A 16829-nucleotide genomic window follows, 5' to 3' on the forward strand; every position below is an offset into this window, starting at 1 on the left:
TTGAATCTTGGCTGCGAGCATAGCGGCCTGATACGTCTTTCTCCCAAAAGAATCCAAGGTCCTAGACTCTCTGCCTGGGGGCGCCGAGGCATAGTCCCTAGTACTCTTGGCTCTTCTGAAAGCAGAATCCACCACCATGGAATCGTGAGGTAGTTGAGATTTCACCATTACCGGCTCTCCATGGACTCTGTACTGGGACACAGCTTTTCTGGGGACCACTGGATTAGAGAGAGGAAATGACCAGTTTCACAGAAGAACTTCCCTGAGTGTGTTATGCAAGGGAGCCGTTGCAACCTCTGTAGGTGGAGAAGAATAATCCAAGACCTCGAGCATCTCGGCCCTGGGCTCATCCAAAACCTCCACAGGGAAGGAAATATCCTTAGACATTTCCCTAACAAAGGAGGAAAAAGAAAGACTCTCAGGTGGAGACATCCATCTTTCAATTGGCGGAGTAGGATCAGAGGGAACCCAATATGACTCTTCTTCAGAAAAGTATCTGGGATCTTCCTTTTCCTCCCACGAGCGCTCATCATCGGTATCGGACAAAAGCTCTCTAAGAGCAGCCCGAACCCGAGCCTGTCTCGACGTCGAGGAACAACGACCTCGAGGGGGATGTCAAGAAGTCGGCCCCTGCCTGGACAGCGGCAAAGCTTCCTCCGCTGATGTCAAAGGAGAGTCGACCCAGGTGGTAGCAAGCGGCACCGAGGACAGGGAAGGACCAGATGCGGACTCAACAGTCGGTGCAGAAGGCGCAAGCACCCCTGGCACAGAAGTAGACTGGTGCAGCAATCCCTCCAGAAGCTCTGGAAGCAGGGCCCTGATGTGCTCGTCGAGAGCTTCCATCAGAAAAGGCTGCGGGGCCGGCGCAGGAGTCGGTGGCAGAATCTGAGGGGGCTCGAGAGCCGGTACCAGGCTGCCAGAAGACCGATGCATCGGCACCTCCTGTATAGAGGGTGAGCAGTCCTCTCGGCGCCGACGCTTGTCGGAAGCCGAATCCCTTGGCTCCCTGGAGCTCTCAGTACCGTGCATGGAAGGAGATCGATGACGGTGCTTCTTAGTCTTTGCTCGACGCCCGTCATTGAGACTCCTCGGTACCGAAGAGGAGGATGTGGAATCCTCACGCCTCCTCAGGGCTGGGTCCGACAGGGGCCTGCATAGCTTGTAGGCCTCGAGACTGGTAGAGACCCACTCGATGCCTCGCTGCTCCCAGCGCGATATGGTTGTTTGACAGCCATGACCTGCGCTCTCGAAGTTGATGCTTCCCTTGATGACGCTGACCTCGGTACCGATGCCAATGTCAAAGGACCGAACCAATCCGCAAAAAGTTTTTCACGTTGAGCCTCCCGAGAAACTTGGATCCATTTTTCATTAAATAACATAGCTTACAAGCAGCTGGCAAATGATCGGGCCCAAGGCACTGGAGGCAACACACATGGGGGTGGGTAACTGAGATGGTCCGGTTGCACTGAGTACAACGCTTGAAGCCTCTGGGTGTCCTCGATTAGATGAACGGAAAAACAGTGGCTGCGAAATTAAAGGACGCGATTGTGCCAATTAAAAAGGCACAAAAAAGGAAAATAAAACCCGGCCGAGCAACCTAAAAGCCGGCCGCGACGAAAAAAGAAGGAAACTAAAGAAATAAAGGGAAAAATAATGTTTTTTTTTTGTTGTTTTTTTTTAATTCTGTGAAAACTCAAAGCAACAAAGAAGAAAAATAAGAAAAGGAAAGTGGTAACGCTAAAAGAAGTCTCCTGGGCCAAAATGATCACAGCAGAACACCGTGTTACTCCAGACGCAGATGAAAAAGAACTGACAATGTCACGCTCGTGCCGCGGGCGGGAAGCCGTTCGCACATGCGTGGTTCACTCTGCCCGCGCCAGTGCGTTCTAGAAAGTTAACAAAAACTTTCAACCCAATCGTGAGAACAAGCAGCCTGCTTGTCCTCGGAGAAAGCTTCTTCCTTTCCCCAGGTTCCCCGCATTTCAGCCGCTCTTATATTGTCTCTCAAATACAGCGCCACTCCTCCACCTCTTCGGCCCTTTCTATCCTTCCTAAAAAGATTATAGCCCATTATGGTCACATCCCATTCATGGGAATCATTGAAACACGTCTCTGTAATAGTAACAATATCCAAGTTTTCTTAACATCAGGGCTTGCAAGTCTTGAACATTTTTACTTAGACTACGAGCATTTGTGCTCATTTATTTTCCACCTTCTTAGTGGGTTTAGATGGTTTTCTATATTTACTTTCCCTCTGCCATCATGTTTATTCTGGGGGTGACTTTCTGAAATCCCTTGTTTCCTTTTGTCACCCCCACCTTCTAGTTTAAATGTCTAGAAGCATACTGTCTGCATTTCTCCCCAAGGATCCTTTTTCCCATCACCAAAAGGTGCAGCCCATCATTACAGTACAGCCTGTTATTTTCCCACGTATTACCCCATGCTCCTCCTATGTATCTAAAACCTTCTTCTTTGCACCAAGACTCAAGCCACTTATTGAATTCCACTGTTTTGCGTAGTCTTTCCTCTCCCTTCCCCCATGTAGGAATTACTTCATAAAAAGCCACAGACTGAACCAAATATTTCAGTCCCTCCCCTAGCTTCTGGAACTTGCTATTGTTGGCCAGGTTATTTGTCCCCAGGTGAATTACAACATCAGCGTCTGAAGCCTTGCTCTCTTCTCGGATCACTTTCAGTATTTGGTCTATACATCTTGTTGCTGAAGATCCTGGAAGACATTTCACTAGGCTGGAACCACTGAACTGTGTTCCTAAGTTAATGCCTCTGATAATGGAGTCTCCGATCAGTAAGAATTTTCTGCTTTTCACCAATCTGTCATTATTTGGGGGATGTTTCTTGGGTTGTGCTCTTTTCTTTGCCTCTGGTTCCACAACAGTACTTCTTTTTTCAGCATCATAATGATGGAACACTGCAAAAGAATTTGACAGGGGCAAAGCTTGGGAATGTGTTTCTGTGTCACGGATCTTAGTCTACCAGAGACTACTGTGACCCATCTATTCCTCTGTTGTTTCATTCTCTGAGGCAGTGGTGGTGGTACATGCAATGCAAAGCACTGCCAGTGCTTCAGAGATGAGAGTACTGAGCTCCTCACGAAGGAGTAAAAGGAGCACTAAGAGAGGACAAAGCCATAGCGGAGAAACTGAATGAATTCTTTGTTTCGGTCTTTACGGAAGATGATGTAAGAGATCTACCTGTTCCAGAAATAGTTTTCAACAGTGATGATGCAGAGAAACTGAAAGAAATCTCGGTGAACCTGGAAGATACACTGAGCCAAATCAACAAACTAAAGAGTAGTAAATCACCTGGACCGGAAGGCATGCACCCCAGGGTACTGAAATTCCTGATCTGCTATTAGTAATATGTAGCTTGTCCTTAAAATTGTGAAATTACAGACCGGTAAGCCTGCGGTCAGTGCAGGGTAAAATAGTGGAAATTATTATAAAGAATAAAATTATGAATAGATAAACATGGTTTAATGGGACAGAGTCAGCATGGTTTCAGCCAAGGGAAGATTTGCCTCACCAATTTGCTTCACTTCTTTGAAGATGTGAAAAAACATGTGGATAAAGGTGAGCTGGTTGGTGTAGTGTATCTAGATTTTCAGAAAGCTTTTAACAAAAGTTCCTCATAAGAGACTCCTAAGAAAATTAGAGAGTCATGGGATACGAGGTAGAGTCATGGGATAGGAGGCAATGGTCTGTTGTGAATTAGGAATTGGTTACTGGACAGAAAGCAGAAGGTAGGGTTAAATGTCCATCACCATATCTCTCAGTTGAGGAGGGTGAATAGTGGAGTGCTGCAGGGATCTATACTGGGACCGGTGCTATTTAACATATTTATAAATTAAATGGAAATTGGAACAACAAGGGAGGTGATTAAATTTGAAGATGACACAAAACTCTTCAAGGTTGTTAAAACACATGCGAACTGTGAAAAATTTCAGGAAGATCTTAAGAAATTGACGACTGGGCATCCATATGGCACAAGAAATGTAATATGGACAAATGCAAAGTGATGCACATTGGAAAGAATAATCCAAATCATAGTTATCTAATGCTAGGGTCCACTTTGGGAGTTAGCACCCAAGAAAAAGATCTCGGTGTTGTTGTAGAAAGACAATATGCTGAAATCTTCTGCCCAGTGTGCGGTGGTGGTGGCCAAAAAAGCAAACAAGATGCTAGGAATTATTAGGAAAGAGACAGTATCCATGGTGCAACCTCACCTTGAGTATTGCGTTCAGTTTTGGTTGCCTTATCTCAAAAAATATAGCAGAATTAGAAAAGGTTCAAAGAAGAAAAACCAAATGATAAAGGGGATGGAACTCCTCTCATATGAAGAAAGGCTAAATAGGTTAGGGCTCTAGCTTGGAAAAAAGACGGCTGGGGGAGATTATGATTAAGGTCTACAAAATCCCGAGTGGTGTAGAATGAGTAGAAGTGAATCGATTTTTTACTCTTTCAAAAAGTATAAAGACTAGGGAACACTCAATGAAGTTGCATGGAAACACTTTTAAAACAAACAAGAGAAAATATTTTTTTCACTCAACAAATAGTTAAGCTCTGGAACTCATTACCGGAGGACGTAGTTAACAGCAGTTAGTGTATCTGGGTTTTTAAAACGTTTGGACAAGTTCCTGGATGAGAAGTCCATAGCCACTGCTTGCCCTCTGATTGGTAGCATGGAATGTTGCTACTATTTGGGTTTCTGCCAGGTACTTGTGTCCTGGCTTGGCCACTGTTGGATACAGGATACTGGGCTAGAAGGACCATTGGTTTGACCTAGTATGGCTATTCGTTCTAAACAACCCCAGTACTTTCGGATCATTCCCCGCCTCATGGGGGAGCTCAGCCTCTTCTAATGGCTCCTTCAACGATGGCTCCTCTAAATAGGCTGAGGCCACATCACATAAGGAGGGAGAAGCAGAGATAGCCTCATCTGCCCACTCCTGTAGGTCTAAAGGAGATCTCTTAGGAACTGAAGTACTCTACAGCAACTCTGACTGTCCCTGCTTCAGTAAATAGGCCTGGTATAAAAGCAATATAAACTCAGGAGAAATATCCTGATGCAGTTGAATGCTCTGTTGGGCCCTGAGGTTGTAAAATAGCAGCTGTGCTCCGTGAGTGATCAGGCAGAGGCTGCTCCTCACTGGCAGTCAACCCCGACAAATGGGCCCGTTCCTGTACTCTCCCTGCATCAAACTGTGCACTGGCCCTGCTGGACAGCCCAAAACCCCAGAATATTTGGATGCTGCACCAAATCCGAAGATATGCTGCCGTCGACTGTTTCCACCTCATTCCATAGGATTCCCTGCTCGCACTCACTGCAGTGTCCCAACGCACATGCATTGTAGGGGCAGGAACACCTTTTAACTGCCTCCACAGAGGTTACCATTCACCCTGTCACCGGCGCAGTATGTCCCAAGTGGTGAGTCAGGATCTCTTCTCCTACACCAAGTAGAACTTGCAGCCTTCTAAGGGTTCCGAGTCAAACTTTAGTTGGACTTACCACTGCTGGCTGCTCCCCCCAAGCTCCACAAGTCTTACCATAGATAAGGCAGGTTCAGGACTGATACTCTGTCCCATGCTCTCCAGCAAACCTCTTTGTTTCTTCCTTTTGTTTGTTTGTTTTTAAGGTTGTGCTGGAAAAGAAGAGCTTCACAGGAAACAGGGGTGAGGTGAAGGGAGGGAAGAATTAAATTCACAGGGCACCAGAGCCTGGGATCTAAAGACCTCCAGATATGACTCTGCAGACTCAAGCCACCCGCAAAGCTCAACAGGGAACCAGTTGACCAACTGGACCAGGAGCAAATCACTCAGAACCAGAGGCTGAAAAGTAAGTCCATCCACCTGCTGGAGATAGAAAATACTGAGGAGCTGGACTGGATGCCAAGAGAGATATCTCTCAGCTCAGTTTTCATTTCTCTGTCTCCACCTGCTGGTTGGATGGACACAAATATCCCACAGGTTCTGAAATACTGGGAAGCTACACAACAGAAATATAAGTACCACTGGCGTTTATTGAAGACATCTGTTTGCAGGATTGCTTCAGATAAGTACTGAACAATTTCTTTCTCTGCAGTGACTTTTTTCAAAATTTATAGACTTTAATTATGTGAATTTCCATGCAAAAAAATTCTCCTTTGGTTCTTAAAAATTCTAAAAATTCTAAAAACATTTTTCACATTGTGGAATAATTATTATATACACTTTCGGAGCACATGATGGTGTGTGAATGATTTAGTTCTGGTCGACAGTTAAGGGTTTGCCCTGAGTTAAGTTCTTTGATCTCTTTATAAATTACTGATGCTCCCTTTACAATATTCACTAATTACACTGACTATCCTTCAAGCATAAACATACATGGGGGAACACCATTCGGAGTAGCAGATACAGCTCTAAACATCTGAGAGGCCCTTTTATTAAGCCTGCTTAGGCACATAAGCGTGTCCTATGTGTGTCAATTTTGAACTAACGCCCAGCTACCGCGTGGCCCAGGGGGTAATTTCATTTTTACGTTTGTCCACTAAGCACGCCAGAAATTTTGTGGTGCGCAGCACTAACGGGCGGTAATCGGCATTCTACGCATGTAGACCATTACCATCCAGTTAACATGCAAGACCTTACCACTAGGTCAACGGGTAGCAGAAAGGTCTCAGGCCCAAAATGTACGTGTGCCAATTTTTATTTTGCCGCACATCCATCTTTGGCCCCCCAAAAAGCCTTTTTTGCAGGCACGCTGAAAAATGGACCTGCACGGATCCAATACACGCGTCTACACCAGTGCATGCCATTTTTTGGTGCACCTTAGTAAAAGGACCCCTTACTAGGTAGACTAGATGGGCCACTTTGGTCTATCTTCTCTGATCTAATATGTTACTATGAGGGAAAGATGGATGGTGCAAAATACAGGCAGATCCTGGAGGAAAATCCATTCCAGTCTATCACTGACTCAGAAACAGGATTCACCTTTCAAGAGATCAATGATCCTAAATACAAAGCAAAAACCACCATGGAATAAGATCAGCAAGAAGTGGCCCAGTCAAAATCTAGACCTAAATGTAATAGTAAATCTGTGGCACACAACAAACTCTTGCTCCCCCCTCCCCCAGTTATGAAATTGTCCACTGTCCAAGCTCTGGTAGGAAAAGAGGGGAGGGTGCCATTGCTTTTATGGAAATTTCATTATAGTGGTTGTAAGCTCTGCCTCCCAATTAGGTTATCAGTGAATCTGGGTTTCCAGATCAGAAGTGAGCTGCCTATCACTGCACAGCACTGCTTAAACATCAAGATGTTTGTAACGCTTGACAATTTTAATCTGCATTTTGATAAAATAACTATTGTTTGTTTCTTTTTCCTCTTTTTTTCTATTGGCTTGACGCATATGAATCACTCTCCTACTTGTAATGAGGTCTATTATACATATTAGGAACTGAACAGGGAATGGGGTTTAACAGACACTGTTCTAATTATCTGGTGTGATCATCTCTTGCTTGAGGTCTCAATTAGATTGCCAAAACCTTCTATTATCCCAGGTACAGAGAAACAACAACAAAAAAAGACTATTATGGAGAAAGATAGTTGTAGAGGGTTTTACAGATCCACTGAGTTGTGGCTTAAGGTATTTTAATAGGATCCAAATTAACTATTTGGATATGATTGTCCCCTACAGAATTGTCCAACAGAAAAAAAGCCTCTCCATGGCACTCAGATTCTTTATTAATAACTAAACAAGTATATCCAAGTCTGGAGAGACTATGGAGGGAATTATGAAATCAAGAAATCAGATGTCAACGGAGAGTGATGGGTAAAAAGAGCAGTATTATTCTGTATTGATATCTATAGGTAATAATTACTCTGGAGAATTTCAGGTGACAAGCTTTTAAGGCAGTGATTCCCAAACTTTTATCTAATATGATCCCATTTTAATACTTAAAATTCACGTCATCCCAGATGATGATGAAAATAAAACAGAAGACCTCCACTCTGCTTCCCTCCCTCTCTTACCCACTTCCTCCTCCCCCAATTATCCATTGTATGAAGTCAACAATAGCAGTAGGTTCCTGTGTGATAACATAAGCTCAGACATTTCACATAGGATTCCTGTTATGAAATGAACCCCACTTCCACCCTTCAACATATTTTAAATGTGCAATTTACCATTTTCCACATGGGCAAGTCTGTGCATTAGAGGTAACCACACAAAGCACTGGGGAGGTGGATCAGCCATCAATGTGTCTAGAAACATATTCAGAATTATCTTTTTCTGTAAACAAAGTAAAAATAGTTACTTACGCAGAAAACTTAGTAATAGCATTTTGAAAATGTGGTACCTGTAGAGAATTGCAAACACAACGTACAGCTCAACATTTTTTTAGTCCAGGAATTAAATATTCACTACCTTTATTTATTTAGATTTTGCTCACACCCTTTTCAGCAGTAGTCCAAAGTGAGTTATATTCAAGTACTCTGGGTATACATTTGTCCCTGGAGGGTTCACAATCTAAGTTGAATCACCTTATCAAAATCAATAAATGCAGGTATGAAGGGAGAGAAACCACATTAACTAGACATTTGGTATGATTTTTTCATCAGATTTTCATTCCATGACCAACTGTATCATATGAACCTGAACCTAGTAGCAATGTACCTTAACTGTTTTTAACTAAATTACTACTATTACGTATCATTTCTAAAGCACTACTAGACATACACACCGCTGTACACGTGAACATGAATTATATAACTTTTTCTTCTTTTTATCCATTGCTTATAATCCACTTTGAGATATATATATATATATATATATATATATATATATATATATATATATATATATTGGCAGTATAAATGTGAAACTTGTTCTCATAAAAATACATTATGCATCATATAAAACTTACAGGTACAATATTAGCGTGTAAGCCTTCTAGGAACAGGGAAGTAATCTACTATGACTGAAGAGTGTGAGTTACAGCCAAACAAATAAAACAATATAATAGACAGCAAAAATTTGGCATTACAAAAGTAAACATCTCATCAGCCCCCAAGCCCGTATAATCACAAAGTCACATTTAAGCATCTTCCTAGAAGTTATTAATTTCCTTGCATATCTTGTTTGGCAGCCTATTGCATATCAGTGGACCTACCTAAATGTACCACTGACAATGAGGCAGTTGTGTTTGAAACAGTAAAGAATCGGTCCCTGCATCCGCACCGCTGCATGGTTAAGTGATACCCCTACTATTCATATTGGGCAAAACCTGAGGAAGCCTGTAAGAAGGCGAAACGATATGGGCCCCGATGTTTATCCAACCAGAGGGGTTATTGCATCACTTCAGTGAAAGCTAAGTGTTGTTTTAAAGTTTTCACTGTCGTGTATTCAGACTATAATATTCAGCAAAAAGAATGAATGTTTTGATACAAATTATAAATATGTTCTTTTGGATATAAGCAAACCAATATGGGTATAAATTAAGCCCTATGAATGAGACAGGTCCTGCTAGCATGCAAATGTATGCTGGAAATGGGTCACCATTCCTCCCCAATGGTGTGCAAACCTAATGCCAGCTCTGAGTTGCGTAGGATTTGGCGCGCTGCTCGACAATCACTGGGGAGGAATAGGTTTAGCATGCATTTGCATGCTACTTGTAGTAAAAGCCCTGTTTTGCATGCTAGCTGCGTTCAGAACCCACATCACATGCTCGGGGGCTCTGATCATGGGGCGGTAGCAAACACAGGCACTAGTATGCCGCTAACAGCCTCTAGCACCTGCGTTTTGCTTCTGATCATTGGTCCATTAGATAGCAAGGGGCTTCTTGGAACTGAGTTATAATCTGTGCTGGTTCAGCCACCCGGCCACCATACCCTGGTAAGTATTAAGGATAGACACGATCCACTCTTACTCTAATAGCACACACACCACAATCTCAATATTATCTGTAAATAAGTAAAAAACAAACTTATCTAATTCCTATGCTAAAGGGACCAAACATTAAAAAATATCAGTAACAGAAAAGCCACGAAGCACCCCACAACCTAATATATTAAGCCCTATCAATCAGAACAGCCCTAAAAACCCTGCCCGAGCAGTGCTCAGAATATCTTACTCTCTAAGTCAAGATAATTAACAAACCAAGACAGATAACGACACCTGTTAGCTGAATTCCGCATTGTGCTTCACTCTCTGTTTTAGTCCCACTTATTGAGGGCTGGTGTAAACAAAATTTTCAGAATTGGAAGCGGAAGGGACTGGTTTCACTAAGTCAGTGTCTTAAAGACAATGTTTTTTTGTTCGTTTTTACAGTTGCAACATAACTTTCATGTAGATAGTAAGGATTCTTTTATGTATTGCAACTGGCATTTACTTTGTAGCGCACCTTATTGAGGGGGGTCTGCAAGTGCCTTCTACTCCATTTGTGGAGTACCTCGCTAACAGTCTCCACCAGAATGCAATTCATCTTTTTATGATTTTTTAACTATTCCTTCTTCCCAGCGGATGCCCTCCTATGTTCATCAGTGGAAGACTGATCTTGGACGTGTTTTGACCCTGCAGAACTACTACTACTACTTAACATTTCTAGAGCGCTACTAGGGTTACGCAGCGCTGTACAGTTTAACAAAGAAGGACAGTCCCTGCTCGAAGGAGCTGTGTGTGTATTCCAATTTGGCCTATATTTCTATATCGGCTCATTTGCAGGAGAATGGGGTCAAGTTGCTATACCGCTGGTACAGAGCACCTGCAACTACTGCTCATTTTTTATCCACATCTGCGAGGGAGTGTTGGAGAGACTGGGGGGGGGAGGGAATGTATTTTTGTATTTGGCGGGACTGTCCCCATATTCAATCTTTTTGGATTGGTTAGGTAAGGGTTTTTACTACTATGCTATCTACATTTATAGTAGCAGACCCTGCTTTATTTTTGGTGCATATAGTGTTTGCTTCTCTTTCCCCGGATGTGGTGAAACTGCTTCTCCCTTGTATAGCAGTTCTTCGTCGAGAAGTGGATAAAGTGCTGGAAGTCTGCAGCAATTCTGAAGATTATACAGTTTAGGAGTGCTCTGTGAGATGCTTAGTATCTCAGTAAACTCATAGTGAAGAGGAGAGGCCGATTAGATGTTTTTCAGCAAATTTGGGCACCTTTCCTTATTTGGTATCAGAATCTCCTTTCTTAGAATGTTCTAAGGTGGTGGGGGGGGGGAGGGGAGTAGAGACCTCATTCCAATTTTTGTACTGTTGCCTATTATTGATTGTATTATGCATTCTGTTTGTTTGTTTGTTGCTTGCTTAATAATACTAATACAAATAAAGTAAAAAAAATAATCTAACCTTTGAACCTCAAATTAATGCTCTGGTGAAAAAGTTTTCTTTCAATTGAGACAGTTGAGGGCAATTCAATAAGTGTTGAGTCCTCGGGGTTTTATGAATATTGCTCAGACTATACTGCTTCCATATCTAGATTATTTTAACTTGTACTGTGGACTTTCAGATAAGTCGTTAAGGAGGCCGCAATTAGTGCAGGAGGCTGCCAGACTTATTTTTCAATAAGAGCCTCCCCTTTGTTGGCGGTTGCATTGGATACCTATTAGAAGAAGGATAAAATTGAAAGTAGCATGTCTTATTTTTAAGTCTCTATATGGCCTGGCCTCTGAAAAACTGGTGTATAGTTTGAATATTCCAAAATCTTTTACATCTACTCGGCTGACTCTTAAGAAGCTTAATTATCCATCGATGAAAAATACTCATCTTAAACATTTCTTAGAACTTACTTTTTGCCTATCAGGGTGCATCAATTTGGAATCAGCTACCTCTTCATATAAGGCAAATTGATTCATATTCTCTGTTCAGGAAGGCCTTGATAACTCATTTATTTGAAGCTGAAATCTGTTGATTTTGTTTACTAAATTGTATGAACTCTTAATTGTTATTCTCCTTTACTAAATAACTTCTTTATTATGTTATCTGCATTGAAGCTTTGGGATAATTGTGGAATACAAGAACCAAAATAGAACAGAGTATAATTAATCAAAATTCTCAGGTGGGGGATCTTAAGGGTCTGAAAGACAATTGGGTGGGGGGGGGGATAGAAGGTTCAAGGTTCACCTATAGTGCCTAATACCCCTTAACAACACTGTTTTGGGAGGTTATTGAACTCAACACGATAACGAATCACATCACAGAACTGGGTTAGTAACCGCTAATAGAAAGGTGTTAATGAAGTTTATGAAAAAAAAAAAAAAAGAGGACACTTGCCCATTTTAAGAGAAGGGTGATTATATTTAAAATACACATTAACATGCCATCTGTTCCACGATTGGATTTATTAGCCTTGCTGTGATACATTGGGATCTAGAGGGCATTTATATTTAAGGATATAAAAATCATTTTATTTTATAAATGGCCTCTAAATCCCAGTGTATCACAGCGAGGCTAATAAATCCAACTTTGAAACAGATGGCATGTTAATATGCATCTAAAATATAGCCACCCTGTTTTTCTTACCTGTTGTGGAAAACATGTGCGTACAGAATGGTCAGTGTAACCAAAAGAAGGCCCCTCAAAGACAGTAGTTGGAAGCTTTAAAACTTCTCTGAGAAACTGATCAAACTTTGTAAACACCATTAGACCACTGGAGTCAGATATCTGAGAAAATATATCTACAAGAAAAAAAAAAAGCTGAAGTCAAAATTAAAAATCAAAGACTTTCTATTAGTTTATAAAATGAGTATGCAGGAACAGTTAAATAAGGAACAGTATAATTTTTTTATTTAATTTTTATTTCAAATCTTTAAATACCCTCTCTCCTTGGGTAAATCCCAGTCAAAATGGTGTATGCCTCACAAAAGCAAATGAGATATTAAGATGAGATATAATGTATTACAGATTAACAGAGAATGCAATACAATGTCAGTGCAATGAGCACAATGAAAGGTCATCAAATATCTAATATACAGAGCAGGAGGTAACAACATTAAGTTGAGAAAAGAATGCGAACTTACTCACTTGTAGCAGATGTTCTCTGAAGATAGCAGGATGAATACCCACACTGATGACTGACATCAAGCACTCCCCAATGTTCTTCTGAAAGCTTCTAGAAGCAGAATGCTGTACAAGCAAGCTTTCCTGCACATTGTTCCTACACAGAACCAGCTCAGTCTAGTATAATAGCTGACAGAATACAACTCCAAGGGGGGTGGGGGGCAGAGCAGTATGAATAATTATCCTGCTGTCCTTGGAGAACATCTTGTTACAGGTGAGTAACTTTGGGATTCCCATCAGTGTGGAGATATCAACTTGCTTGTACCTGGAGAAGCAAACTACCAAGCTGTTCTAACTAAAATTGTTAGACAGATATAATGAAACAGAAGTTACTTGTTTGGGGAATTTTCTCAGTTCTTTTTTTGTTTTGTTTGTTTGTTTGTTTGTTTTGAACAGCCTGGAAGAGAAACACATGGGCCTAGAGATAGGGTAGGGGGATTTTATACCTCAAATAAAATCTAAAACCCTGTCTGATCAAACTAGCTGTCACATGAGGAATCTTGTTCTAGGCAGTAGTGAGATGTAAATGTTTTGACTGAAGCCTACAATGCAGCTCTGCACATTTCCTCTATTATTATTATTATTAGCACTTGTATAGCACTACCACTCGAGCAGCGCTGAACACCTGACGGAGGCCGACCTCAAATGAGCTACTGACACAGCAGTGGCTCTGAAACTGTGATCTGTGACATGACCCTCCAAGATTAGATCAGCTTGGGCATAAGTAATAGAAATGCAGTCTGTGAGCCAATTTTTTTTTAAATTGTATTTTATTGATATGCAAAAGTACAGCTACAATTCACAAACGAATATCAACAATAAAACCAAAATATAGCAAGAAAACCCCAATCCCTTCCTTCATCCCCCCTCAGTTTGATATAATTTCCAATAGTAGGTATCAGCACTATACACTGCCAAATAAAATCAAATAAAATGAGGTAATGTTGGGAGTACCACTGCATACCCAATTCTGTAGACGTAGTTCTCCATCACTCGTAGAAAGCCCATACCCTCTGAAAGTCTTTTAATCTTTTGTACATCAGAGCATCCAACCATGCCATACAATACACGTAATGCACTTTTCGCATCACTAAATTCCAATCTGGGGGTTCTTTCTTTCCAGCAACTAGTCCAGTGATTTTCAATCTTTTTCATCTCACGGCACACTGACAAGGCGCTAAAAGTTTCAATGATATATTTTTATCATTTAAAAAAAGAATATTAAGAAGTAGGTTAAAATGACTTTTGTAGAAAATCAATTCTTCAATTAAGAGCTCATCAGATAAGACACATTGAGGCATATTTTCAAAGCACTTAGCCTTCCAAAGTTCCATAGGGTTCTTTGGAACTTTGGAAGGCTAAGTGTTTTGAAAATATGCCTCATTATAATCTACAGCTCGGCTCTGAAACTGAAAATTCAGCAAATGGATGTATGTTGGGAAAATGTAGGCGCAGATCTCTGTGGGTACTTTGTACCTGCAGCATTCGTCAAATGAGAGCACACACATACTTTCTTCTTTGAACCTTGGTATAAAGACCCCAGATATTTGTCCCAAAATAATCTGAAAATTTTCCCTCAAAGCATCATTCCTATCAAATGGTAAATTAATTCCCATCCCTAAACACTAATAGTAAAAGGATTATAAGGAAAGTTCACACATTTGAAATGTAGAAGTATAGAAGATGAGCAGGAAGGACAAAATTCTCCCTTTTCCCCAATAATGGGGAAGTTTTTTGATTTAGCCAAGGACTATTTGTATTTTTAGGCACATGATATTACGTTAATCTTTCAGCTACCAAACTCTGCATGTGCTGATGAGGTAACAAGATATTTTAGTTTGATGGAACACTGGGCATCTCAGTATAAGTTAAAATTAAATACCAGTAAAACTAAGATTCAATGCTTCACTCTCCCTTCAATAGAGCTGGTTATTACATCATTGACAATCTTAAGTTCGCATATGGAGTAGCAGAAGATCAAGAGTAGACTGGCAGAAGTAATTTGACTGAAGTGATTGGATTGAAGCTCTGAGTCTGATAAGAATCTTTGATCCGTATATGTCTTAGTTACTGAAGTTTTGTATTTAACAGTATATGTGTCTATTACATGCTTTTTATTATATTTATATTGTTAACCACTGTTTTCTGGATTATGTGGTATACAATTTTTTAAATATATAAACAAATGTTATGCTAGAATCTTCTCCAAGAGTGTTAGGGATTACCATGGATAACCCACTAACTATGAAGAATCAAATTAAGCAATTTATAAAAAAGGTTTGGTCAAGCTGAGACAGTTACATTGCATAAAAAAGGGTTGTTGCTCGAGAATGTTTTCAAGTAGTGGTTCATGCACTGGTACTGTCTCAGTCTGACTGTTGTAATTTCTTATATTCTTGTTGTTCTAAATCATCCATGCAACGGCTGTGGCAGCAAAGTCAATTTTCAGTGAGCAAAAATTTGAACATGTTTCACCTTTATTGAAAAGTCTCCATTTGCTTCCACTGGAAGGCCCGTTTGTCATGTCCCCTACCTCAACGTCCTCGGGCTGCGCAGGGTCCCATCGACACACACACTTGACTGGCACAGCCCTAAGCCATGTGTGTGTAGTTCTTCTCTGGCTGCAGGCTCCTTGATTGCTTTGCTTAAATGCACCTGGTTCTGCTCTCTCTCTGCCTGGCTTCCATGCTCCTTGAATGCTTTCCTTCCACACACCTGAGTCTGCTCTCTCTCTCTCTCTCTCTCTCTCTGCCTGGCTTCCCTTGCTTCTCTCTTATTGGTCTTCTTGTTCCTCCTTCCCCTGCTCTTGTCCTATGGCTGTGCTCTTTCTCCCTGCTGGTCCCTGCTGATGTCAGACGCCAGCACTTTATTAGCTGACTCCATGCTTCGACTTCTAGTTTGGTAGGTGTTACTTGCTCAGTAGTTTGCTTCATCTCTACTTTGTCCCTCGTTGCTGACTTTGCCTGTACCTGGATTATTCTCTTGCCTGCTGCCTGCCTACTGACTTTGCCTGTACCTGGATTACTCTCTTGACCTGCTGCCTGCCTGGCCGATACGTTCACCACCCTGCTTCCAGCTCCATCTCGTAAGTCCTGCAGGCCGCCCACACCTAGGTGCTCAACCTCTGGGGAATGGCGGTCAGCGCAGGTGAAACCTGGGGTTGTCTGGCCACCAAGCAGAACCTGGTGCGAGTACCGGGCTCAGCAGCGCTCTACTTGGTACAAGAACTCACAAGTCTGACACCGTTGCTGATTTAAAGTGTACACTTTAGTGCTCAAGATACTTTATGACTTTGCCCCATATTATCTGGTAGATCTTCTTATTAGTAGCAGATCAGATCGATCACTCAGACTGTGAGATCAAGATTTATTGCAGTTCCCTACGCCCAAAGGGGTTAGATATAAATCAGTTCATGTAATGGGTTTGTATACAGTTCCATACAAAGTTGGAACTCGTTAACCTTTGCATCGAGACTGATTTGCAACCATCTGAATTTTCATAAGCTGCTAAAAACACATTTATTTTGTTTATATTTTCAGTCTTATGATTTGAGGCATTGGAAATCTGTCTATGATGATGTTACTTCCTAGGGGTTACCTACAGGCTCATTTTCGAAAGAGAAGGACACCCATTTTTCGACACAAATCGGAAGATGGGCATCCTTCTCACAGGGTCATACAAATCGGGCAAAGTTCAAGGGGGCGTACCGGAGGCATAGCTAAGGCAGGACTTGGGCATGCCTAACACATGGACGTCCTCGACCCATAACGGACGACT

At 41.6% G+C, this 16829-nt stretch overlaps 1 protein-coding gene across 2 annotated transcripts in view; it reads right to left on the reverse strand.

The window, feature by feature from the left end:
* Window positions 1-16829, reverse strand: part of DTNB (dystrobrevin beta) — a 425808-nt gene that overhangs the window by 334284 nt on the left and 74695 nt on the right. For both annotated transcript variants that reach the window (XR_003941631.1, XM_030198634.1), the window contains exons 6-7: window positions 12516-12670; window positions 8178-8283 (exon numbers count right to left, since the gene is read on the reverse strand). Coding sequence is in view for 1 of the 2 variants with exons in the window: in XM_030198634.1 (XP_030054494.1) it covers window positions 8178-8283; window positions 12516-12670 (261 nt within the window). In the remaining variant the exon portion in view is untranslated. The remainder of the gene's footprint in view (window positions 1-8177; window positions 8284-12515; window positions 12671-16829) is intronic.

Source organism: Microcaecilia unicolor, chromosome 3 (genome assembly GCF_901765095.1).
Source record: "Microcaecilia unicolor chromosome 3, aMicUni1.1, whole genome shotgun sequence".
Classification (NCBI taxonomy): domain Eukaryota; kingdom Metazoa; phylum Chordata; class Amphibia; order Gymnophiona; family Siphonopidae; genus Microcaecilia; species Microcaecilia unicolor.